Source organism: Halichoeres trimaculatus, unplaced genomic scaffold (genome assembly GCF_033239565.1).
Source record: "Halichoeres trimaculatus isolate MK-OKI-2021-1 unplaced genomic scaffold, fHalTri1.1 fHalTri1_scaffold_15, whole genome shotgun sequence".
In the NCBI taxonomy this organism is placed as follows: Eukaryota; Metazoa; Chordata; class Actinopteri; order Labriformes; family Labridae; genus Halichoeres; species Halichoeres trimaculatus.
Genome location: NW_027437193.1, coordinates 11,986,313 through 11,998,501, shown reverse-complemented (window position 1 = coordinate 11,998,501; position 12,189 = coordinate 11,986,313). Strand labels below are relative to the sequence as shown.

The following is a 12,189-nucleotide window of genomic DNA, read 5'->3' as shown; positions in this document are numbered from 1 at the left end:
GTTCAGGTTTGGTCAGCGCTCTGCCCGAATGATAGTCACCCGGGGAGGGAGTCTGTGTTTTCTGAGAGTAAGGTGTGGATGCCTGAGGGGCAAAATTTGAATGTCCAAGTGTGTGTGTGTGTGTGTGTGCGTGTACGTGTACTAGAGTAACAGGATTTATGACTTAGAGAGGCTCTCATCCTATCATCCACCATTCATTCGGAGCAGAAACCACAGGAGAGGCAGACAGATTTAACCTTATCTCAAGATTGACTTGAATGTGCGACTGTGTCCACGCCTCCTTTGTGTGTGTGTGTGTTTGAGAGTGAGAGAAAAACGCAGAAGCTCAGTACGTTACAAACTAGACAAATAAGTCGCAACATTTAACAACAGAATGTGTTAAACAAGAATAATCTGTCTTTAATTCATCCTGTAATTAATGCTGCCAACAATTTTTGTCACTCTGGTCTTGTGTGAAGCAGATCATGGACAGTGATTTGAATGGATCATGGATCCGCTCCCAAAGGTTTCTCTTAGGGATGCACCGATTTGATCCTGGTATCGGGTATGGGCCCGATCCAGCCCCTCAAAGCTGGATTGGGTATGAGTGAATTGATCCAAACTTGACACTAAGGCTAAACTATGATTTAGTCATTTCTGCAAGTTCTGAAGCTTTGTTTTTACCAAACTACTGTTCAACATTTAAACACTTGTGGTTTAAATAAATATCAACTTCAATTATTCCATATGTACACATTTTTGTCTTTTACTCAAACGTTACCAATCTTATACCACAGTAGAGCATGCAGGTTATTCTTTAACACTTGTACCAGATCAGTATCTGTATCGGTCGATATCCAAAGCCTAGGTATTGGGCCAGAGAAGTTGGGTCGTTCGATCCCTAGTTTCTCTTTAGTAAACAGATGTTCACATTGAATACTGACAGTGGTTCCTTTCCTCTGTCTGATGATTTTCTGCAGTGTCATGGCAACAAGCACAGTTTGAAACTTTGTCTTTTTTCTGTCTTTTGTGAACATATTTAACTCTTAGTTCTCTAGATGTTGAATGTTATCAAAAGCTGTGAGATTCGGCCTTCAACAAGTAACTCTCAGCAGAGCTGGGGTGAGAGAGAAACCCTTTTCAAGGGGGAAAGAAACAGAAAATAATACAGCTTTGACAAGAACTGCTCATCTCTGAAGGTGACCCATGCTGATACTTGAAGGAATGTGATCATTAAGCCTGACACTGTGGTCTTCAATTGATCTCTCCAAAGCTCACAGACCCCTTCATGTGTTTTACTGATATGCTGATGTTTCAATAAACTTAAGCAACATCTCTGTCTTTTTTTCACCTTGTGCTCCTTCAGCTCATGTGGAGAGCTCGACTTGAGCTGAGTTCTGAGCCTCAAAGGCTTTTTTTTCTTCAAATGATCACAGCTGAAAAGCCAATTATCTCCAACGCATCACAAATGAAGCACAAAAACTTGAACTATCCAATTAGATAGATTGTTTCAGGGACTACGGCTCTTTTTGCTTAAACCTTCACTTCATCTTATTTCATTGGGCTGATATGGCAAAAGCCACAGAGTAGGAAAGGGTACCAAGTTAGGTACTTTTATAGGTACCAACCAAATTCTGTCAAAAGTGCCAGGTACCGATTCACATAAAATCGAAAGGTACCATTTTTAGATACCTAAATGCATCCTTGCAACTGTAGGAGAGTGGAAGAGTAGGTGATTTTCCATGCTGGACATGAACACAGCAAGGTTATATATTGAAGAACAAATATGTCAAATTGAAAAATGTGTATATATTATATTTTCAAAGAAATTGATAATTTTTACCTCATGAACACAAAAAAGTACAGAAAATTTGTTCTGTTGAGTATCCGTCCTGATTGCCAGGTACTGGGCATCGGCACCCTATTATTTTAAATGTAAATGGTACCCATCCCTAGTCAAGAGAGACATTGATCATGACTTTATTATTTTTTTTCTTCTGTTAAATGAGCAACTAAATCTAAGCTACACAGAAAACAGAATTTACAGACTTCCACCAGGTCTGTGTTTGGTCCATCTCCGCTCCATCATCGTTTGGCTCTTTCCTGTCTCACCCATCGATACTGACTGGATGTGCTTCCAGAGTAAAGCAGAGTAGCAACTCCAGACAGCTAAAAACTTAGGACTTCTTGCAATGAATACTAAATCATGATGAGCTTCTACTCCTCCAGGTTGTTGGAAATTGGCCCTGAAAATCCTGGACTCTAGGCTCGGCTTCGCTCATTTTGATAGTTTGTTCAACCATCAATACAGGTTTGATATTTCTTCTATGATAACAGTTAACTAACTGAAGTGGCAATGGAGAGAATACTTTATGAGAGCAGCCATATTAAGTTATCCACCCAAAGTGCTTTAAACTTTGAGAATTTTATATCAACCGAAAAGTTTTTGATACAAACACTTGTCAAAGTCTAATATTCTTCACATGCAGGGTTTCCTTTAAGAGTCAAATGAGGATTGATGTCTCATTTTCTCATAAGAGTTGACATAATAAATAAATCAACATCACCACAGTGTTGGGCTATCAGCTTACATAACCTCCAGGGTGCAGATAAGGAATCACAACAAGGCACACAAGACGCAGCTCCAATCAATCAGCCTCTCATTGTTATTGATGTGACAAGCTTTTTATCTCCTGAAGCCTCAACTTCACAAACTTGTACTCAAACTTTTGACAAAAACACACTTGTGATGGCAACTGGGAGCAACAAGGGGAGGTCAACAAAGGTGGGCAAAATAAGTGTTCATATGCCAAGCAGGATTGGCACTCAGCCGTTTGTTCATCAGTGCCTTCTTAGTCTTTCAAGGATGCTTCAAATGAGCTTTGAAGTGACACTATTCCTTCGTCTTCTTAAAGCTTCCAGCGCTTCTGAAGGTTAATGAATTGGGTAAAGGGGGAGTTTAATGAAAGGAAAATGTCTCTGTCTTCACACCTATGGATGTAACATGATCTTGATAAGCCCTCGTCTCAGCAAAAAGCCATTAAGGCTCTCATCAACAACAGTTTTCCTAGAGAATCAGTAGTTTTGTCACAATAATGTCAGTCCAATTCAATAACACCACATCTATTGGGATTCTCAGTTTTACTGAAATTTCAGCAGAAGTGTTGAAAGGTGCCTCTATTTCCCTCAGGGTAAGTGAGCAACTGTTATTTTCCAGACACGATAACCAAAATTTACACCTTTGCTTTGCTGTGAAAATTTCTAAAACAGGCGCGATTTACGCCTTCCATCACATTCGACAGGTGTGTGCAGAGGGATTTCTCACACTCTTTGGAAAAAGTTTCACACGCTCATCGAGCCCTCGACCAAGCTGAGATATCGGCATCATGAATATTTCAGACGATCTCTGCAAACCCGGATGGCACTTTCTTTTATGCACAGTCAGTTTTATCTGCAGGCTTGTTTTGATGGTTAATTATCGATTTCATTGATGTTGATAACCAGCTCCAGATGGTCCACATCTCATTTCCAAATCTCACATTTCCTCCAGCGCTACCTTGCCTCACATACACACACCGTTGAGCACATTACAGGGAGCTGCCAACAACCACAACAGGGAGCGTTCCTGCCACAGTTTCCTGCTGTCAGTTGCAGTGGAGCAACTGGACACCTTGAAGGAAGATGATGAGTGTTTTCCATTCAATTACCTCTCCTGTATTTTCCCAGGAAGACGGTGATTCACCCCAGTACTTTTCCAGTCAGAGGTGTTTTTTCTTACTCCCTGCTCTGTGCACTTGATCCCATCTCTAAACTGCAGCAGGTGAAGTCAGCACCTAAGCATGTTTCTCTTTTTAGCTTCATGCACCGAAACATCCCTCTTTTAGCGCTAATTAATTAATATAACAACAGGTTACTTTAAAAAAATGTTCAGACAGGACCACATCTCTAAAGGGAACTCCCTTATTTTCCAGACTATAAGTCAAAATAGGGTAGACTGTATATAGTGTGGACAGTGTGGCTCTGCCATTTACCATTGTACAGTTTTGAAGCCAAAATACCCCCCTCACAGGCGCCGCCGTTGAAGCAGTTGTGCTGCTAGAGTCTGCGCAGTAGAGACAGTGAGGGATTCTGGGAGAATCTGAGTGGAGCCAGGTGACAAAAATAATATATCTTTCTTTTTCTTTCGAGAGTCTAATCATTTCTTGACTCTACCTCCCAACATATTTTACAATCCCTGAAAAAAATACATGAGAATGGCAGCTGTCGATCATTGTTAAATGTGGCGTAAAGCCTCTTTTTTAACCATGTATAACTAATGAAAACAAAACTTATCAGGAAAAAGAGGCCTTGAATACAAGACAGCCAAATGATATCTTCAAGCCACCACAACAATCAGATGTGAGACACATTTCTATCAGCCGTATTAATTTTTTAAAGTTTGACCACAGCCCATCTGGAACGACTGGAGAGACAGATTTTTTCACCTATACTGCAGCCAGCCATCAGGGAGAGCAGTTTTTGTGGCGACCTCACTTGGAGCCGAGCAAGATGACGTCCATTTTTTTTTACAGTTTATGGGTATAAGTCATATCAGTCAAAAAATAACATATATAAGTTGCATTTATTTAGAATGATTTGGCACGTTTACAGTGTTTACAGAGAGTACTATTTACATATAACTTTTCTAAGTAAGTATTTGTACACTAGAGGTTTAAATAAGCTCTTCATATCTGTGAACATAGTTAAGTTTCAGTTTCTCTTTTAAAAAGTTAGGGGAGTTTTGACACTAGTTTGTGACTCAAATCCCCAAAAAACTGCCCAAAATGGAAGAAGAAGATGCTAGTGAACTTTGATTTCACAGTGCTGTCGGGGCAGTGGAGATATTTCCTTATCAAAATTCTTCATGTATGAATTTAGAAATCTTTTACCGTAAAAGTAACACAGAAACAGACAGGTTAATTTGATAATTTTTTGGAGCATTTTAGCATCTTTTGGCTCATTGTTTTGGCAAGAATTACTTTTTTACATTACATACATTTTTTTCCTCAGCCAATGGTGTTTCAGATATAAGTTTACAGAGTCTTTTACAGAAGCACAGACAAATTCAGTCTGGTAGACCTGCCCTAGAGAGGCAGCTCAGTTCAGATCTTTTGTTTCATTCATGTATATGCCCGCTTTAAGTCACTTGGAAGTCGTGTTGTTAAAATAAGGACCCATGTGGTACACTTTGTAAGGAGGAGGAACTTCAGTGTCTGGAACATGCAGCATGTTAAATGTCATCATCAGAAGCTTGTTATTGAATTTTTCTGACATCACATTTTCCCAGTTGTGTGTGATCTTGAATGGGCTGAGGCCTGACTGAGAGGAACATTATTTATCACACACTCTCTTGTCACACTTGTCACTAAACTCATTTATACAAGGCTGAGACCACACGCTCACACGTATATGCACTCTGCGTTTTGTACAGCCTGATAAAAAATTAATGGAGCAGAAATGTCCTTGAAAGTTAAAAGATGCCTGTGAAATTGCAAATGAGGAAGCCAAAAACTCGCCCTCTGCTAAATTGGAGTCCCCTTTCTGCAATTCACCCTGTCAACATGCAATTTGTTTATTTGTCAAATATTCACACATGAATGGTTTCACTGTCCCCTGTGGGCCTCAGCAGGCAAATTGTAGCTGAACACTCCTTTCCAGTGCATTCTGGGTGAGGAAAAGGAAAAGGATTTTGGTCAGGAAACAACAAATGAAAGCTAAAGCAAAAAAAAAAACTGCTAAAGGCAGCCAGTAGCTAGGAAAAATGCATGGTCCACAGAAAACACTGTGTCAACAAAATAAAAAAGGCAGTATGACAATGAATGGGTGGGAGATGGACTGGTTCAAGCACAGAGGAAGACTACACCTTCAGATATGGTCTCTTGCCAAGTGATGTTATGAAATATAAAGTGAAGCATTTTGTGAGTAATGAACAAATATATAAAAATAGTCTCAAAGTTTATTTCATGGAATGATTGTGGAACCTTTGTGACTGCACTTACTGATTGTCAGCCCCCTTCAACGAATCACAAACAAACACCAAATTGGTGCTTAATTGATGGCAAGTAGTGATGCTTTGTTAGTAAAACAGTTTAAATGGTACTAAAAACGGAAAACACTGTCATAACAGCATTCCAAAAGTGGTGTTTCATATGTAATGCGACAGAGGAGACACACCTCAAGGGGCCTTTAAATGATATCACTATGAAAAGTGATGGTACGAAGTTATTGCGTGAAAAAGGAGTGATGGTATGAAAAAGAGGCCATGAAAGTGGCTCTATGGACCTGCCCCTTTGAAAATGACCACAACTAAGTTTTACTTAGGGATGGGTACCTTTCACATTTGAAACGATACGGTACCGATGCCCGGTACTCAACGGTACCAATTTTCGGTACTTTTTTGTGTTCATATGGTAAAAAAATATCAATTTGTTTCATAATAAAGTTTTGTTTTTTTTTTCACTTGAACATATTTATTCTTCAATATATTAACTTGCAATGCTGTGTTCATGTCCAGAATGGAAAACTGCCTACTCTTCCACTCCCTCACAGTCACAAGGATACATTTAGGTACCTATACATGGTACCTTTTGATTTTACATGAATCGATACCCGGTACTTTTGACAGGATTCGGTCGGTACCTTTAAAAATACCAAACTCGGTACCCATCCCTAGTTGTACTACATAAGCAATGCTCCTTAAGTGACATGACGTTAGTGATACATTACATGATTAGTGACACAAGCAACACTTTACAAGTGCTGCAATGTAAGTGATTCTGAATAAGTTGGTATAAATGCTACTTACGTGATGCTGCTCATTCAAATCTAGTTTAATAATGTTGCATTAATAACAGTATGTAGTGAGTAGTACCAAGAACTGTTTCACGTAAAATCAAATGGTACCATGTTACGGTAGCTTGACGCATCCTTGTGATTGTGAGGTAGTGGAAGAGTAGGCAATTTTCCATGCTGGAAATGAATACAGCATTGCAGGTTTATATATGGAGAATTAAGTATGCTAAAATAAATGCATAAAAGCACAAAAAAGTTACAAAAACTGGTATTATTGAGTACCAATGTAGATTGCTAGGTACCAGGCACCAGTACTGAATCGTTTCAAATGTGAAAGATACCCATCCCTAGTAGTGAGAAAACAAAATGGATGCTAGGTTGGTAAGAATTATGGCAAACCTGATCCAAAAAACTAAGAATACAGTTTTACTGAAGCTGCAAAATTAGGCAAAGTAATAATAAAGAAAATAGAGAAAAAAAGATAACTAAGTAAATGACTGTTTGTGTGAATCTGCGTATGTGATTGTAAAGGCGACATAACTAGTGGTAAGGTTTGGTTTTACATGAAGGGCCCCTGTTATAAAGATTTTTTTAATTCATTTTGCACATTCACCCTTAGACTCATCCTCTAAATCTACTGTTTTCTACTGCTCCACATAGGTTCCACTCTGTCATAATCACAACAGCTAGCTAGCTCAAGTAGCCACCTTATCATGATATTATATTATACAGTTTTATAAGAAACACAATTAAGGGTATATACTGCAGACATCATATGCCACATTTCATTATCCGGAAAAGAAAACTGGCTTGGGCATCAGTGGTTCACACAGCTGCACTCAACTCAGTACAACACGCAGCCAACAAGGCTGTGCAGTGGTGCATCAAAGACACAACATCCATCAATCCCATTGCCCGTGTATACACAGTACTTAGAAGGCCTGTCCAACATAATGGGTGTCAGTTAACCTCACATCCTGCCACTGATGTGTGCTCTCTTATGGCAGGAGGTGATTAGGAAAGATGTAAGGCATAATAAAGCCAAGATGCTCCAAGGTTCATACACAGACCTCTTATTAATATGATAAACAATGGCTGCAGCAATGCTTAATGGCAGCAGGAGAACAGAAATGGAGCCTTGCTTTTCTGGAAAGATAAATATTCTCTTTTCTACAGACAGCTGTAAAGAAGAGACTCATATCTTCTCTGTCCCCTGCAGTCCTCTCAGTGATTGTCTCAGACACAAATACATATTCTTTAAATGAAATTAGACGCTCTGCCTGTATTGATTGAAGCTGCAGCACAAAATGAACACCAAATTCACTTAAGAAATCAAGACTGTGAACTTTTCCAGAGGCATGAAGTAGTTAGTACAGAGGCCGAAAGGGCAAACATCAATATGGAGCTTGTTAGTTGTTGTACAACTTAAAAAAAATAAAAATAAAAAAAACACAAAAGTACAAATAAACCTGTTGTAGCTGTGAAAAAAACAAACCCAGTTTTCTGATGACATGACTGTTAAGGAAAACATAGTGGTTCAAGTTACAGTGACTACCTTTTGAGGTGAAGGGATCTTTTCTTCATGGTTGAAGGAATAAGAACATGGTTAAGATTCAAGAACAGTTGTGGTCAGGGTAGAAGGAAACAAATGTTGACATGCATACGAATTAGGGAAACAAAGAGCTGTCTTTCATTTTAAGTCTGATGTTGGTTGTCCTTGAACGTTGCCTTACTCCTCTTCTGCTCCTGTCACATTTGAAAGTCATCTTTGGAAATTAGCTGTAACAAAGCCTAACAATGAAACAGTCTTTTGAATATATTTTAATTTATATTCCCCTTAAATAAATACGTGAAGTGGAGCAGGAGTATTGGAAAGTGTTGCTCCACCAGGGGGCACCAAAATCAAAACTATCAGAAAGTGACTCACAGGAGCTTTAAAAGGCTCCCTTACTTTGATACACTGACAACACTACCGTGTTCGTTTATTTATTTTTTTATTTTGTACTGACTCATCATTCTCTGAACCTACTGACCCTACTTTCTGGGCTCACATTCAGCCATATTTGGCTCTCCTGACCTCGTTTGATGTTTTTTCACCCTCATGATCTGATTGCTGTTCAGAAATAGGCAGAAGACCACTTTAGCTGGTATTTGGAGCCTCACTGGATTTGTGACAATAGATTTTTTTTGTTACCTGCACAGGAGATTATGAGCTGAAATCTCAGGTATTAGTGAGTTTACCAGGAGGATTACACATTGTACTGGATTCACGGTCAGTCCGAACTGATAAAGCACCAGCATGGCAGCAAGTGCACATCTAAAAAGTCAGATAAATGAACTGTATCCTGAGCAGAAGTGAGGGCAGGAAGCAGATGCATTAATCATATCTGAGAATTTTTTTTTTTCTTTTTTTTTTGCGCTGCTGGAAGTGGGAGGTTTTCCCTAATGACCGAGGAATACGTGACTGCAGCAAATTCATACCAGCGCTTCATTGTTGTGCTTCTTACTGGAGATACTGAGGCATTTATCCAACTGGGAAGTCCTTTTTCATTATGATATGAGGAATGAAGCTTTGCACTGAGACGAATCTCATTTACATAAACAAATGTAATCTTGTCATGTGGGGCCGCTCACATCTTAGAGATTTTGCAGAAGTACTTATCAGAGCTACACAAGTCAGATTTGCATTAAATTCTGCATTACAGTCATGATAACTAGAAAGGCTTATTTCCAGTGTAAATACAGTAGATTTCTAGGGAGCTGTCTGCAACTGAGTCTGTATTTCAGGAAACCTGCTTTATAAAGTGTGATGAAGCTGACATTTGAATTTGCAGTTGCCTAAGAAACATTATTGATTTATTTAAACCAACAAACAATGCAAAAAAAAAGTGGTTAACCAAACAAAGTCTGGATAATGTCCCACTCTGTCTTTTTAGGTTTTTAATCCAGTTCTGACATTTTTTCCCCTAACGATGTAAACACATATTTAAAGACAGTACTGCCTTTTTTCAGGTTTTCTAATTCCCAACTCTGCTTGACAGACAATTGTCGGCTCCTAAACAGATTGATTACCCTAAATAACACTATTTCTGCTAATGTGAAATTGGGAATTAGTTTTAATAAATATTTACAACTGTGTTTCGATGTTTCTAGATTTCAACCAGCAGACCAAAAAACTGAAGAAAAACTGTAAATTTCAGAAACTGCTTTAAAGTTTTGATCAGGATTTTAATGTATGTTTGATATCAGATTAAAGGAGATATCTGGATAATGACGACTTCAACGACCTTCCTGGAAATTCAGGAGAAATTTCAGTTCAAAGTAAAGAATAATGGTCATCAAGTGATGGATTATAAAAAAAATGCTAAAATTAAATCTTACAAGAGGATAATGTTCATGGAATCAGTAGTAATAGTTGTAACCATGATAATAAAACAGAAACAGTTAATGCACCTTTAATTGAGGAGTAAACACTACACATAGTGTGTATTGTTTGGATGTGATGAGTGTATTTTAAGAACAAATGCTCGTGGATTATGTCTATGTAAGTTTTTATCTCGTGTGTTTATTGTCACATATACATATTTGTTTATGTATTGAGATCCTATAGTGATGCTGATGGAAAAAATGATCTGCAACAGTGAAGCAGTCAGCTGTTTACATGCACCTAGTTTCAGCATGTTCAGTAGTTCATTTGTCTTTTTAGATTTATTTCATGTTTTGAGTGTACTTCCACTTGTCACTTGGAAAGCCTTTTTTAATAGTTGAACATTGTTTTTTTCTCTCTGTTCCTTCCTCTGCAGCTTTTTTTCGTAATGTAACAATGAAGCTAATGACCTCAGAAGATCTTCAGCTAGTGCTAGCTAATGCTACAACGCATATAAAGATTGCACTTCCTCCTGCTGCTCAGGGGATTGAAGCTATTCTTAGTGAAATAAATGGACTAGCATTCACTAAGTGAATAAAAGCATCCTGAGGGGAAATCGTCTTGATGATTCAGTCTGTTAATGCATGTACCAGATACTGACTGTACAATTGCTTTGAATTTTAACTCACTCTTGGACAGAACATCCGTACCTCTCTCTTCACTCCTTCGCCTTCTCCTCTGTACTTGTCATTGAAACTAGAATAAAACTCAGAACATATGATGAGCATGGACTGCCAAAGTATGTGCCAAAGTGTGTCACACTGCACAGTAGCTTCACGTCTTTCTCTTTGGCTTCTCTGCAGCTCGACGAGAACATTGGCCAGCTGTCTCAGAAAGTCACTGCAGGGAGAAACACTGTATCTTGTGCATTATGGAATTTATAACTGTCATATATATTAACCTCGGCTATCTTACACTGCTGTGCTGCCCGGACAGAATGCATTTATCTCAGCCACGGTGTTGAACCTGGGCAGAGACAGGAAAACAGATGCATTTCACTGCAGCAGCCGGCTCTCTTGGGGTCAACACACATCATTTCACACTGCATGAAGACATAAATACTGACCTCCAGGAAAAATCCTCATTTATTTCCACCTGGAGCTTATTATACAAACCCTCAGCCATTGTAAACCTATTCATAGTTTGTCACCTTGTCTCTCTGGAGCTTGGATTACTACTGTGTATCATAAAACAAAGTGATAATGGCAAATGCATTCATTATGAATTTACTCTGAATTAGTGTTTTTTTCTCGTGTATTAAACATAATTTATACAGATAGAGATAAAGGACCAGAGTATTACGGCCTGTTGTTGTTATTGCCTGATTATCATAAGCACCATGTTGGTGATGTTTGAGTCTCAGTCTGCGCGCAGAGCTTTAAATTTAAGTGTGATATAACCAATTATCACCGAAATTTTGAAAATGATGTGAGCCTGGCTTCTTTTGGCCTTGTTTCAGTTGTAATTCAGAATTAAATAAACTACAGTTGGACCTTCACCATTCAAATGTACCAAGATTTACTGGAAAAAACATTTTCAAAATGTATTAAAAGCTTTTCTTTCTTTCTCTCTGTTTCATCGGAGTACTATGTTTAAGAATTGTTTTATTGCAGTTTGGATCAAAGATCAAACCAGTTTTTAAACACAGCCTTTCCAGCAGATAACACCCTCCTCATCCTTTATCTGTTATCTCTTGCAGTTGGGGGAAGACACCTTCAACCGTGCCAAGCTGTTGAATGTTGGCTACACGGAGGCGTTGAAGGACGCAGAGTACGACTGCTTCATCTTCAGTGACGTGGACCTGATCCCAATGGATGACCGCAACCTCTACCACTGCTATGACCAGCCGAGGCACTTCGCCATCGCCATGGATAAGTTTGGCTTCAGGTAAGATGTCTCCAGTTGACATGAAAGTAAATGTGAAAAGGGTATATTGTTTGTATTCCAGAAAA

General features: G+C 38.7%; 1 protein-coding gene across 1 annotated transcript in view; it reads left to right on the top strand.

The window, feature by feature from the left end:
• b4galt2 (UDP-Gal:betaGlcNAc beta 1,4- galactosyltransferase, polypeptide 2) overlaps positions 1–12,189 on the top strand; it is a 204,168-nt gene that overhangs the window by 149,009 nt on the left and 42,970 nt on the right. The window contains exon 5 of the mRNA XM_074688142.1: positions 11,937–12,124. Within this exon, the coding sequence (XP_074544243.1) occupies positions 11,937–12,124 (188 nt within the window). The remainder of the gene's footprint in view (positions 1–11,936; positions 12,125–12,189) is intronic.